We start from the raw sequence: 14,703 nt of genomic DNA, 5'->3' as shown, positions 1-14,703 counted from the left end.
TTTCTGGACCCGGTCTTTGGTGGTCTATCTTGGGGGCTTAGTGCCACTGGCATCCAGGAGGTAGAGGCCAGAGATGCTGCTAAACAGCCTATGAGCTCAGGGCAATCCCACGGCACAGAAGTGTCTGATCACCTGCCCCCAGATGTCAGTAGTGCCAAGGCTGAGAAGCACTGCCTCGGGGGTCCCCCTGGACCAGGCCTTGTCCCCCACCCCCGTCCCCGACCCCCCGACCCCCACCATGCCCAGGACATCAAACACTACTCTAATCCCTGCCGCAGGTTCTGTGCTGGCTACCAAGGCTCTCATTCTTTTATTCTCATGTATTCTCGGTACACATGTGCAATGAGCAAGAATAAAATGCAGCCATAAAACAAAATGAGGAAAGTGAAAATAAGACCACTTCAGAATCTCTGAACACTGTACTAAACCCTCCAAATGTTACTCTGCATTTTTTTTTAAAGCTCCAGCCAAATCGGAATTTATCTATTGAAACAACAAAATAACCGATGCCAGCCATCGGCACTACTGAACACACGGATGTCTGCTGAAAAGCGAGGCGAGGTCCCTGATAAGCAGTGGTGGTGTGGTCAGTCCCAGCAGGGACTTGATGGGCAGGGGGTGGGGGTGTGGGGGGGTCCTGACTCACCACCCCCAAGGAGGGGGAGGGGCTCTGCCACTTCACTTCCCAGGGCGTGGGTTCCCCTCATCAGCAAAGTGGAAATAAAGCTGCCTGCCCCCCAACCCCACAGTGACCGTGAGCGCTACCCGAGTTCCGGGGTGGGAGATGGCTCTGCGCGCCGCACAGAGAGGTGCGGTCGTAGGGCGATGCGTTCAGGACACTGACACACGTGGGACAACCAGTGACAAACGCCAAGGGTCTTTCCGCCTCTTGAATCCTTTTCCTGAAATGTCGCAACTAGAAGTGACTGGAAACCCACTGACCCAACCCCTGAATTTTGCAGAAGGTGACAATGAGCCTCCCAGAGGTGGAGCGACTGGGCTCTGGGCACAGCCCGCACAGGCTCAGGTGTCCTGACTCCCAGCCCAGCACACTCCGCGGGCCTGCCCACCCGGGGCTCCTCCCTCCCCGCTGCGGTGCCCAAAGGGAAGGAGCCCGTCTTACGCCCGAGGCTGGGAGGGCCTCGCGCACAGGAGGTCCGCGTCTGTGGAACCCGTGAACAAAAGGCACAAAGCAGCCCCCTGACTTACTACGTCATAGCCTGTCGGGGCTCGGTTCCGAGAGGCCACCACCCCCACTCCCGTGATGGGGTCCATCGACGTCTCTGGCAAGGCTTCCGAAAGGTCTTTGACTTCAGGCATGGTGGATGGGTCCTGGTTCCGAAAAGGAAAAAGAAAGCACAAAATTCAAACTGAGCGTTTGACGCGAACAGTGCACAGTCTCACACAGACAGGACCAGGCTCTCGGCGAATGCCCTGAGCTCAGCTCTGGGTGCCTGGACTGGCGACCACGGGAGCCCTGACCTCACCCGACTCTTTCCTCAGATCAGGAATTCAAAACACGCCTGGCCCCTACTCGTCTCCAGGCAGCTTGGAACGCTGAGCTAACACAGCCAATGAGGGCTTGTCCCTTCTCTGAGTGGGTCATTTGAACTCAAAACCAACAGCAAAGTGTTCTCAAATCTCCCATCCAGCTGCCTGACTTCTGAGCAGACACCAGAGGTTTCTCCGAGGACAGATCAGAACCACCTGGCCTGTCTCTCCCTTACTCTAGTTCCTTACGGAGGGGCAGCCTTCCAAACCCTTGGTCTCCACCGCAGCCGATGGTGGACTGCCCAGTCGGCAGGGCTCTGCAAACACACGCAGGGAGGAGTGTCTTCTGGGCGCAGAGGTGAAGGAACGGTGCTCGGCCCAGGACCCAGGACCTCGAGCATGCAGGGAGCTACAGCACTGAAGGTTGCAGAGCTGCTGTGAGAGCTAAGAGTCACGTGAAGGAAGGGCCTGGAGGCACACAGTAGGCGCCCAGCGAAAAGCAGATGACGCTGGCGGAGTCTGGGGTGCACAGGTCCGGTGTAACTGACCAGAAATGTGGTGGGTGCCCCTCCTGAGAGGACTGGCAGGCCCCTCGGCTGTGCTGAATCCCACAGGTCTCGGGCATTTACTCAAAGCTGAACACTAACAATGCCCATAATTCTTGCTGGGCACTTTGGGAGAAAGGGAGGGAAATGGAATTATCATTCTGCAGCTCACTGCCTCTTGATGTGACCAGAGGAGACAAGCAGTATATGGAGAGCACCGGGTCTGGGCAGCTCGCGTGGCAGTGCACCAGAAAGCAAATAAAGGTAACACCTTATGCAAATGACTTTTAGTACTTGTAAAAGGACAAGCCTTGAAAAAGAGCGAGTTAAATTCCACCTCCTTCTGCAGCAATTAAATTCCACCGGCTGCGGGTCTGCCAGGTCTCTCAAGGCTGGTTACTGCTTCTAGAGCACACCAAACACCCTGCCTAACTAGGCAGGCAGGAAGGACACTCTCGGTCCTCAGCCCAGAATCAGAAAAGGCAGAGGCTATTAAAAATGACGGTGCCTCCTAAATAGGAACAACCAAACTGCTCTGTGCAAGTCACTCGTGCAATCAGCACCCCCCTCCCCGGACCCCACAGAAGGCTCCGGAAACAGACTTGATGTAGCGGAGCCAAGTCTCCACTCCAGGCGCTTCTTAGCCTGACAGCGGCCGTGCTCACGGCACCTGATTATGACAAAAGCCAAACGAACTATCGCTTTCCTTAATTCTACTGAAAACAGGCTTCTGGAAGCCCAGGATAGAGCCCAGGAAACCACGCCACATCCCTGCCTCGTCTTCTGTTTTCAAATTGCACTTGCCAGGTGGGGTTTATCTGCGTTAAAGCACAGGGTTTGGGGCTCCTTGCACACAGTAGGCATAAAGAAAAGTTAATGAGCGGATACCCATGCACGCCCCCGATAAGGGAGGTTTAGAATTAAAGACCGGCACCTGCCCGAGCCAAAGCACACACTGATCAAAAAGTACCTTCACATGGAAAACCTTATTGGTCACATAACAATAACAATGCTGCAGTGTGCAAAATATTGGTACCTGCTGTTGGTTACCAAAATGCTTTGCAATTAACAACTCATTAACAGAATGTATGAATTCTGCCTGTGCTGAAATATCACGCTGTGAATTTAATAAAGAACATGCGAGGTAAGTTTTTTTTTTTTTATTAAGATAGCACTGCCTCTACTGTCTGAGAGAGAGGGAGGAGGAGGTAAGCATGGAAATAACTAAGACATGTTTTATTTGCTGAGAGATTCCCGTCCTCGGGTTACAATAGCCTCCACGAGGCACGGATGACAACGGCTGTCTCCCGCTCGGGAGCGCGCTCTCGAGCGCAGCGGAGGAATTCGCTCCGGAAGCGTGGATGCGGCTCCCAGGATGCACCAGGGAGGCAGCCCAGCAGCAGGCTCCAAGATGGCTGCTGGGCTGCCTCCCGCCCGCCCGCCCGGGCAGACAAAGGACCGGCGGCCTGGGCCCGCACGCGGTCGCTCGCAGCCCAGCCTGCGGACGGGAGGACGCGCTGAGCTGAGCGGGACACAGAGCATCTCGCACGCCTTCTTTTTTCCTTCCCCCCACCCAGTGGCCGTACCCTGGGGATCAAGGCAGCCTTTGTGAAACGCAGACAAATGACTCCTCGCTGCTGCGCGGGGCTGAGGCCAGCGCGGCGGTGGCGGGAGCACCACCACCACCAGCAGCAGCGGCAGAGGAAGCTTTTAATGAGAAACGCCCAAGATATCCATGGCAGAGGCAATCACTCAAAGCAGCTTGCCCTGGATTACATATTTTCTGACTGCAAATTACTTTTAACAGCGTCTCTACCGTCACTTCAATTGACCTTCCTAACAAAAGGCCATTTATTAACTAGCACTCCGCGTTTCCCGGGCCGTGGTGGAGCCTCGGAGCCAGGCGGGATGGCACTGCCTCCCGGTACTCAGCTGCCCAGGGTCACAGGCCAGGCCTCTGTGAGGGGGAGAAGAGGCCATTAACGCTGGCCTGCAGAGCAAATCTGCCGGGGAGGGGAGTGGAGTTGGGGGCAGGGTGTTTAAAACCCACATTAACCCGTCTGCCTGGTGAGAGGCGATGCTGGTCTGGAACACGAAATTCCAGGGCCTCCTTGCAACAGTGTGGCTCAGTTGGTGGGAGCGTCATCCTGTGGACAGAAAGGTCACGGGTTCGATTCCCGGTCAGGGCACATACCCAGGTGGTGGGTTTGATCCCTGGTCAACGCACATCATAAGAGAAGGCAACCAATTCATGTTTCTTTCTAACACTGATGTTGCTCTCTCTCTCTCTCTCCCCCCTCCCCCACTGCTGTCTCTAAAAAGCAATAAAAAAAAAGTCCTCTGGTGAAGATAAAAAAAAATTTTTTTAAAGCTTTCTCAGGCTCCGTCTCAATCAGTGCTCACTCTAAGCCTGGGAGGTGGCTGGGTTGTATTATCCCTGTGTTAGCAGGGGGAAAAAAAAAAGCCTGAGGCCTGGAGTTCTCAGACATCATGCAGCTGGCAGACAAACAGGACCTCTGATCCTCCTTCCCCAGCCTGGTCTGCTTTCCCCAACACTGTGCAGGGAGAGGCCAACATCCGATCCGATATCCGACTGAGAAAGCAGTTTCAACACTAATTATATTTAAAATGCCACAGTCCTCCTTTCTGTCGCCATAGCCCAATGAGTGAAGCGAGGGGAAGAGAAGTACAGAAAGATAAAAGTAACAGGGGATTCATTTCCCTCACACCTCAGTTTCAAGATTCAACATTTCCCTCATAAATAATTTACAACAATAAAAATGAGCTAAGGCCATGTTTGTGTAGGACGGAGGTAAATTTAGGCCTAATGAGGGAGATCGGAGCACTGCACAGGAGGGAATAGGTTGATGCATGGTGCGTGCGGGCCCATCGACAGCACACAGGGGTTCCATTACCAACAGCCAGTCGCAGGGCCAACTGCGGGGGGAGGGAGCAATTGGCAAAACTTCCACCGTGCTCGCGGTGGCTGCGCCTCTACAGTGAAAAACCAAAAGTTGACCCAGTATTGCAGATGACAAGATAACGGATGTTGAAATCACTCCGAGCTATGGGATGGGGCCAACTCAAACTAAGTGGGTTCTCAGCAAGTGCCAGGTAAGGAGCGAAGGCGGGTGGCAGCACTGGGAGTCGGGCTGCTCTTGGGTGTGGGCCGAGCGCAGTGACCTTGAGCCGGTTCTCTTTATTGAACCTCGGAGGTCATCTGGTCCCAATGCCCACCCCAGTCTCTAACCCGGCTGCCAGGCAGCCTCTGCTAGATCATTTGCAAGCCCCGGGGGCTGCAGAGCCTTGCTCTGTTTCTGTGCCACCCCAGGAGGATTTCTCTGCAAGGTGGGAGGGGTGAGTGAGGGTGCACGCACGTGTGTACAGTGTGGGGTGAGGTGTGTTTTCCAAGCCAGGAGGATTTTTCCCATGTCATGCTGGGTGGGCACTATGCAACAATGCTGGATGGTAGAAAACCGCTTCCTGCCTCTGCCTGCAATGCCGCAAACAGTGCCTGGGGTGGGGGTGGTGGGGTGGCGGGGTGGGGGGGCCGCTCGGGCACTGCGGCACGGCACCCTCGCTGTCCTCGCGGGTTCACAGAGAAATGAACTTTGACTATAAAGCCCCTTCATACAGACAGCACACTGCTCCCTTGTAGCTGATCAAAGAATTGCTACAACAGTTTGCTTAATCCCTAAAAGTCAGCTGTGCTGGGCTTAACTGATGCTGAGCATTGTTTCAGAATCAAAGGCGTGCCTCCCGGCCCCAGTCTGGGAGAAAACTAAGCTACTGTATCACAGTTGAAAACTCAAGGGAACTTTGATATCATCTCTGTTTAATTTCCCCAGCCCCGTGAGCCTGGGGTTTATCTCATTTTATCAACTCCTTTACTGAAATCAAAACCCAACTAACAGAGCTCAGACCTCTCTCCACCGAGGACCCTTCAGCGGGGGTGAGGTGCGGGCTGTGGAGTTTAAAGATGGCGGCGGGGGGGGGGCCGGTGTGCAACAGCTGCAGGGGGCATGGGGTGCTGCCTTCAAAGGAGGCACAGCAGGAACCCCAACTCAGCTGGCCTCCCTGCCGGCTCGGAAGCCTCACCAGCCAGCACTGCCCACCAAGGCTGAAGGCATGACTCCAGCACAACTTTTCAGCAGAGTAATTTCAAAGTATTGGTGGAGGGGCTGGTTAAATTGGGCTACTGTAATTGAAACGACAAAAACAGTGGGTTAATTAAATCCCCACAGAAGGGCAACATTGCTATCAGCTTGTTTGAAATCCAAAGTCAAAGGCACAAAAGACATCAAGGGTCGGCCCACAGCTCCCGGCTTGCAGGGCTGGGAAGACGCGGTGGGTAATATTTCACTCTGTGGGAAACGGCCCAAGAGCAGGGTCTCGACTGAAAATGGCTGCCCCCCAGGAAAAGCTGCTGCTGTGGCCCCCGGCTCCTCCTGCTTCTCAGGGCTGGCGGTGGTCTGCGGGAACCCACGCCCCTCTCTGTGGCCCCATGACTACTGGCACCTTTCTGCCAACACAACTGAAGCTGGGGACAGAAGGACACTGCCCTGTCCCCCCGGGAGAAAGCCCGCAGCCAGGCTTTGCCAGTGCATGCCACAAACCCACGCAGCCCACAAACCGGCCACCTCCGTGCAGCCGAGGTGCAGACACCTACCTCCTCAGGAGACCTCGAGCTGCAGCCAGGGTCCATGCAGCACCCAGGCAAATGGCTAGCTGGCTCTTGGGGGGGCAGTGTGCAGGCTGCAGTGTCACTGCGGACCGCAGGATAGATCGGATAGCATCCTGGCACCTCCTGCACTTTGGTCCGGACCACTTATCTAGCGAGCGGTCGGAAGCCAAATCTCTCCAACAAACACTGTGGAGTGCAGTCCGGTGGCAACAGGCCACAGGCTACCAGGACGGCTGCTAAGATGCTGGGAAACGAAGGCAAGTGTTTCTGCAAGCACACCTGGGTCACCAGGGATTTTCCAGTTCGGGGACTAACAATGGCAAGCATTTCCTTTTCCCCAGTAAAGGTCTGTGGCTTTTAACAGAAGAACCTGGAGTACAAATGCATCCACTCCATCTGACCTACAATTACATTTATAGTAACCATTTGATTACCAAACAAATTTCCCCAAAACCATGTGAGGCAGGCCTGGGGTTCAGGCGGTTGCAACCCAGTACGGTGTAAAGCTAGATCCGGGAATTCACTCTTCAAAAATAAATCCAGGGTCAAGTTCTACAGCACAGCAATGGCCAAAGTCCTGCCCCTTGCAAGCCTGACTCTGCAAAACCAGGGCTCCTGGTGCAGGGGGAGGGGGGGTGCAACATTATCCAGTGCACGGTGGGCCCTGCACCTGCTTGCCCACAGTTACTGTAAATGAGGTCATCCCTGCCCACTCCCCTCAGGTCCTGGCGCCATACTGTCCCCTGGAGAGAAGGAAGAAGGACGACCCCCACAGAAGGCAGATGCCCTGCACATGAAACCGTCCCAGGAGGCCCCAAGAGCAATGCTTTCTGGATGTTAACTGCCACCGATGAGTCATATCCTTGCCCTCGTGGCCCCAGTGTCTACAGAGGAAAAAAAAAAGCCAGTGTCATCTCAACGCTGGACAAACGGGCTCCCGGGCCAGAAGCATCAGCACACACGGCTGCGGGTGAGCCAGGCGTGCCCCACATGGGTGTTGAGAGTTTCTTTTCAGACATCCGGCATCTAATCCTTCTACCTGTATGCTGATGACTTCCAAAACACCTCCACAGCCCGGCGTGTCCTCCCGAGGCTCAGGTGTGTATCTAGTGTCTCTCGTCACCTGCACGTCCCATTAACACCTCAAACACGCTGACCTTGCCATCCTGCCCCGAAGCATCTCCCACATTCCCGGGGCCTAGCAGGACCCGGCGCCCAGCCGTCAGTCCACAGACACTCACGGGGAGCCTCTGCGCTGGGCACGGAGGGCGGGCGCGCACAGATGAGGGAGGAAAACCCGACGCTCCCGAGCAGGAGTTCCCAGATCCTCGCAGGGATAAGAGCCGTCTGGAGAGCTGGTTAAAACAGAGATTCTCGAACCCGCCCCCAGAGAACAGTTCAGTGGGTCTAGGAGGGAGCCCGAGAAGCCGTGCTTCTGGCCAGCTCCGGTGAGGATCTGCTCAGGCAGCTGGGCCGCCGTGCACACCTGGAACAGGAGGCGGCCGTGACTCGTTAGATGTTTGACGCCTGACCGAATGAATGAGCGAAGGGATGGAAAGAACCTGAAGGCAACCTCCCAGGAGGGACAGCCTCCCAGTGAGTCCGCCAGCCTCCTCTCCCTCCGCAGCACAGCTCACCTGGCGCCTTCCCTACGACACTCACCCTACCCGTCCAAACCTGGGTCGCATCTTCCATTCTCCCCAAAACTTCCCCAACTGCCCAGCCAGGCGGGGTAGGGGCTGCCCATGAGAATCCTGATGTTGTCCAAGGACACGGCCTTAGCACACACGTGTGCACGCACAGCCCTATCTTTTGGGTTAGAGCACGTTTTCCCTAGAAGAACGTAAGTTGCCCGAAGGGGTTATGCCCAGGGGTCATGCGCGTGCCTGGCTCACAGCGGTACTCGATAAGTAGCCATCGACGGATGGATGGAAGGATGAATGCATGAAGTTCCTATCATCCTCTCAAAATGGCCCATGTTTCACTGGATTCAGGAGGGCGCCCAAGGCAGCCCCATGCAGGACAAACAGCACCGCTCCGGGGATGGCCCTCTGCGGGGGAGGGGAGGTGGCCGCAGCCTTCCAGGCTGGCTGCACAGAAGCCGCGCCTAAGGAGTGTGTAGGAACCACACTGCCCACTCCAGCCCTGCGTTCTGATTTAACTGGTCTGGGGCCGACCCTGGGCGATGATGCCACCGTGCCCGGTGACACAGCGACCAACAGGACATGGCCGCCACTTGTGGAACTCGGAGGCTAGAGGACATATCCCAAAAGAAAGGGACTACACGGGAGGGGACTCTTCCCTCTGCCTGGTGAGCCCCTGAGCCTGAGAGAGGAGCTGGCCCTGGGGCTGGCCCCCAGGAAAGAAGGAGGGTGCAGGGCGGTGAAGGGGGCTGCAGGAGGAAGACACAGCATCCACGGCGGCAGGAACCACGCAGACGCCGGGGAGAGGCGTGAGTGGTAGACGGGTTCTGGGATAAGCTTATGAGATGTTTCAACAAACAAACAAACACACACACACAAGAGTCTGCACTTCTCTGCTCTTTCTAAGGGCCGAGCGACGACGTCGGTCTACAGGAAGGGGCGCCCCACTGGTCGGAAGGGAGGGATTCCCAAGTCTTCCTTCCGTTTGCAGTTCCTCTCCTGTAACTGAATGCTTCTCAGACCAACACGCCACTCGCTGCAGACCCCCATGGGGCCTGCTCACGCCACCAGCTCAGCGGGGCGGGACAGGTGGGGGTGGGGGTGGGGGTGGGGGTGGGGGGTGGAGGAAAGGAAAGCAGAGGGGCGGAAGTGCTGCAGGCTTTGGAGTCAGAGGGCCCCAAGCTTGAACGCCGGCCCTGACACTTAGCACAGCTGTGCGACCCCAGGCAGGCTGCCTACACTGGGCGCATGTTTCCACCCCTGTAGCGTTGGAATAAGAGATGATACTATTTTCTCCACAGGGTTATCATGCGTGTAAAGAACTTGCAGAACCTGCCTCGAAAGATCCAATCCACAGGGTGGAAAAGACAGTCCACGGGATGGGGGAAACATTGGCAAATGATAGCCTCTGATAAGGGATTAAAATCCAGACCTACTAAGAACCCCTAATACTCGACAGCAAAAGACACTGAAATGATTAAATGACAAACGGGCAGAGGACGTGACTGAACATTTCCCCAGAGATGACATACGAATGGCCCACCAGCACCGGAAAGACAGGGTGTCATTAGGGAAATGCAAACCAAGACCACAACGCGATGCCAACTCACACCCTGCAGGACGGCCACTCTCCGAAAACGAAAAACAAGTGTGGGCGAGGGTGTGGGGGAAGTGGCGCCCTGGTGCACCGTTGGTGGGAACGAAAATGCAGCCATTCCGGAAAACAGTACGGCGATTCCTCAAAAAAACTTAAAATAAAATTTCTGTACGATCTGGCAATTACGCTGGGCACACATCCAAAAGGACTGAAAACAGGGTCTTGAAGAGAGATTTGTATGTCCACGTTCACAGGGGCATGACACACAACGGCTGAAAGGCGGGAGCAGCCCGAGTGTCCGTAAACAAATGAACCGATCAGCAAAATGTGGCGCATCCGTACAATGGAGTATTATTCAGTCTGAAAAAGCAAGGAAACTCTAGCGCATAGCACACTTCGGTATGAATGACCTTAAAGACATTATTCGAAGTGAAATAAACAGTCACAAAAGGTCAACTACTGTAGGATTCCACTTAGCGTATTTTTTAGACTAAAAGACACACTTTCCCCCAAAATTTGGAAGGAAAATGGGGGTGCGTCTTATAGTTCGAATGTAGCTTCCCTGGCTCGCTGCGGGGGCGCGGGCGGTGGAGAGGGGTCACAGGTTATTAAACGTTTTACCCTTTTTTTGCTCCAAATTTTTTTTTCCTGTTTTCCTCCTCTAAAACCTAGGTGCGTCTTCTAGTCCTAAAAATACGGTAGATGAGGTACCTAGAGGACTAGTCAAATTCATAGAAATGGAAAGGAGAGTGGTAGGGGCTGAGGGACTGGGGGAGGAGGGAACGAGAGTTATTTAAAGGGCACGGAGTTTCAGTTTCTCAAGATGAAGACGTGCCGGAGATTACTCACACGGCAGGAACACACTGAGTGCCGCCGCTCCGTACAGTTAAACGTGGGTAACATGGTAAGTTTTATGTTATGTGAATTTTACAACTCTTGTTTTTTTAGAAGTATCTACCACCATTGTGGTTCTATGTCAATAAGCAGAGGTGCAACCCGAGAGGGTTTTCACCATGCAGATCCGGGGCCCCCTCCTCAGATACTCTGAGTCCCGGTCTGGGTGTGAGGTCCCGGCACCCTCATTTTCATCAACATCCTAGGGAAGAATGTATTCATTGACGTGTCTCTTCTAGAGGATCAGGGGATCCTCTTTTGAACGGCCTGCTTTGCTGATAAGTGCCCATTTTTTAATTTAAAAATGCGTGTGTGGAACAACCCCAAGCTGTTGACTCTGGCCACGGGCTCCATGAGAAGGCCATCCGGCCCGCAGGGACGTGTGAGCTACAAAGCTCCGACGCCGGGCCCCTGGGCTCCAGGCCCACGGGCCTCTCGAGTTTCAGCCTGGACAAGCCCTGCATCTCGCCAGCAGCGTGTCAAGTAAACCAAACACATGCCCGCAGGATGCCCCGGCGAGGAGGCAATGTCAGACGCACCCGGCAGTGTCTCTGCCTCCCACGCAGCCGGGGAGAGCAGACCTGACACAGGCAGCCCCGCTGCAAACGGAGCAGACGAGGCAGGGGAACCGCAAGTCCCAAGGGGGCGGCCCGGGGAGCGGGAGACCCGGGAGCACCGGGGAGGGCCTCGGAGCCGAGCGAGAACAGCCTGGCAGAGAGGCGGGCGGCTCGCTCAAGGAACCCAGGCCTCCCCTCCCACAGCCTTAACGAGCGAAGGAGACTCTGCTCACTCAGCCGCAGCCCACTAAGTACAGTGTTCTCAGCCCACCACATCCAGCCATGTACTCATTTGTTATCTTCGCCATTGTAATACCACCTTTGACATTTCCCCTGTGGACGCCGGCACCATCATTATTTTCCAGTGTGGCGAGGAGGTCGCTCTCCGAGCGTGAGGCATGGGGCACTTCCAACCTGCGAGGGCAGAGGGGCCCAGGACACCTGGATGTGCACGCCCCCAGGAGCAGACCTGCTCCGAAAGGGACAGAGAGGAGCTCTCAGCCCCCGCCCCCACCCCTTCCAAGGCCCTGAGAAGGGATCCAGGAACGTATTTGGGCGTTCAGTGTTGGGAAATGTACTGAAGCAAGACATTCTTCTATATCTTTTTCTTAGAGCCACGACCCCTCCCACACACAGTGTCTAGACGGCAGACCCACCAAACTGGGGTCTGTCCCTGAATCCCACTGCAACTTAGTGAGGACCACCCCCCTTCATCCTCCACGACGTCATACACATGTCCTTACATCAGCTGAGTCGGACTTACGGGGTACGATTTATTCTTAAGCCACTTTAACGAATAAGGAAGTAGGGGATCAGAAAGGTTCCACGAGGCTCCCTGACTTGCCTAGAGTGACCCGAGTTCCAGGAGGTTCAGTGAGACTCAAATCCAAGCCCCTAAATTCAAGCCCAGCATTCTTTCTGCTCCAGCTTCCCTTCCCGTTTGCCCCGAGAACAGCTAAATAATAACCACAGAAAGGCACTCTAAAAAAATAAATAAAAAATGAGGCTACTCTCCTGATGAATCAGTTAGCAAACCTTAATAACCACGAACTTTTACTGACCACTCACCCCCGTGGCAGGCACGGAACTAAGCGCTTCTCCTGCAACAGTTCATCGAATTCCCACCACAGTTCTACGCGAGAGAGGGGTTATCATCAGCCTCACTCTACAGGCGAGGCAACTGAGGCTCAGAAAAGTTCCTTCATTTGCCCAAGAACACACAGTGAGCGGGAAAGCCAAGGCTTCAGCGGAGGTCTGATTCTAGAGCCCCTGCATTTCACAACCATGTGCACTATTCCAGCTACAGTGGGGACAGTGGGAGGGCCGGGAGAATGCCTTCCACACAAATAAGGAGCGCGGCCAAAGATGCTAGAAGGAAGGGATGAAAACTGTGCATGAGCGAAGACGAATTCTAGGTCCAGATGAACCAGTAACTGCCACGCCAACCGCTTCCCTGAGTCTGGGTGCCCCGGCCCCAGCACAGGCCCTATCTCTCAGAGGCCCCATTGAAACTTCCTACACGTGGCACAATATCTCCTAGTACCCTGCACGATTTCCGGAGAGCAAGGAAGGTGTCGCCCACCTCCTGTAACTAATCTTCCGAGGACACTGAGTTTTTCAGTTAGCCTAGGCTTCCGCAGAGCTTATCTCCTAACTTTGCTGAGGCTTTTCTGGTGCCACCGATAAGATTTTCTGGCCCTGTTACAATGAGATGAGATCCAGCCAGCTGTCGAGAAATGTACAATGAGATTACGCTGAGGAGGAACCACCAGAGACAAAGGCCGCAGAGGAGGCATGGCCTGCTGTCTGCTTTTGTGGCAGAAATCTGAGTGGGCGCTGCTCCTCGGGTGGGGGTGGGGAGCAGAGAAGGGGCAACAGCTACTTGCCTTTTGCCCTGGCGTGGCCTTCCCTTGTGCCTTGCTGAAAGGCTGCTGAGGAGCAGGGAACGGAAGAGACATATTTTTTTTTATGGCGAGAAAGGCTGATCATTTAGGAAGAGTTATGTGTTGACAACAAAGAGGACAAAGATGCTCATGAGCCTTCTTCACCTGGGCCTGTCTCTCAGGATTTGATGTCTCCTGGCGCTAGGCCATAGCTCTTGTCCCAACCCCTGCCCTTGAGCCCCACTTGAGCTGGAGTCCCTGTGGGGTGCTCATCAACACAGCCACCATCCTTCCAGGATGAGTATCCTGAGTCTCAGGTGCCCGGGCCAGGCGCCTCATCTTGCAGACAGGTGCCCTGGCTACTGGGTTTCCTCTTGGCTGCGGCCAGGTCGCAGATGAGGCCACACCCCAGATGATGCCCGAGGCTCAGGTGCACTCTGGTCTGCACCCACGTGATTACAGAGAGCTGGACCCCAGGCCAGGCCAGTCAAATGTCTGTCCGAAGTGTGTGCCCGGGCGTCCTGGGCACTGGTGAGCTGCCTCGCCTCTCAGACAGGCGGAGGGGGCTCTCGGGAGGCCATCACCTGTCCCAGCCCTGGGGGCGCTGCTTGCACTCGGGTCCCCAAGCTCCCTACCTCCTGCCCGCCGCAAGGCCAAGCCCGGACGGGAAGCCGCGGCGCGCAGGGCCGGGCAGAAGCGGCCGGGCCTGTCCCCGCCGCGCGGGCCGGGCACGGAGCCCGCAGGCCTCGGCGCGCTCGGCTCCGCCCGCCCGCCCGCCCCTCGGCCCGGGGCCCGCGCCCGCCCGCCCGCCCGCCCGCCGGGGCAGCAGGGCCGGCTCGGCCAAGCCTCCGCGGCGCCCGGCCCGCGCGGCCTCACTTAACTGTTCCCCGCTGGGGCGGCGGCGGCTGCGGCGGCGGCGGGTCCCGGCTCCGTCTCACGCAGAAGCAGCTTCTCATCGCCCGGGCGGCGCGGGAGGGGCCGGGCCCGGGGCCCAGGCGGCGGGGCCGGCGCCGCAGCTCGAGCGCGAGCCTCACCGAGAGCGGCGGCGGCGGCGGCGGGGGCGGGGCGCGGCCTGGCGGCGGCGGCGACAACAGCGGCGGCGCTCCCGACGCGGGCCGGGCTCCGGGCCTCCTGGCTCTGGCGCTGGCTCCGGGGGTGGCAGCCGGCGCCCCGGGCTGGCTCGGGCGAGAGGATGGAGCAGGAACCCCGAGACCCTGGCGTCCGGAGCCCGTGCTGCCACCTAACCCTAACCTGCCTGCCCCCAACCCCGGCCTCACCCACGGCCGCGCCGCCGACCCGGGCCTCACGGAGCCTGCAGGCGGCCTCAGTGCGAGCCTCAGACCCCCGGGATCCCCGGGCCTCTTGGAGCCTGGGACACCAGTATCCCCTCCCCTAAGTTGGTCTCTTCC

At 56.5% G+C, this 14,703-nt stretch overlaps 1 protein-coding gene across 2 annotated transcripts in view; it reads right to left on the bottom strand.

The window, feature by feature from the left end:
* MVB12B (multivesicular body subunit 12B) overlaps positions 1 to 14,345 on the bottom strand; it is a 153,410-nt gene extending 139,065 nt beyond the window's left edge. Inside the window, exons 1-2 of one of the 2 annotated variants that reach the window (XM_045846354.1) lie at positions 14,176 to 14,345; positions 1,210 to 1,332 (exon numbers count right to left, since the gene is read on the bottom strand). In XM_045846354.1, the coding sequence (XP_045702310.1) occupies positions 1,210 to 1,332; positions 14,176 to 14,250 (198 nt within the window). In that variant the 5' untranslated portion in view covers positions 14,251 to 14,345. Of the gene's footprint in view, positions 1 to 1,209; positions 1,333 to 6,705; positions 6,814 to 14,175 lie in introns of those variants that run through there. The other variant, XM_045846355.1, reaches the window with a different exon arrangement.
* Between the last annotated feature and the right edge of the window lie 358 nt (positions 14,346 to 14,703).

This window comes from Phyllostomus hastatus, unplaced genomic scaffold (genome assembly GCF_019186645.2).
Source record: "Phyllostomus hastatus isolate PE091 unplaced genomic scaffold, TTU_PhHast_1.1 phas_contig_495, whole genome shotgun sequence".
NCBI lineage: Eukaryota > Metazoa > Chordata > Mammalia > Chiroptera > Phyllostomidae > Phyllostomus > Phyllostomus hastatus.
Note: the sequence above shows the minus strand (reverse complement) of the source record. Positions and strands in the feature narration are given on the sequence as shown.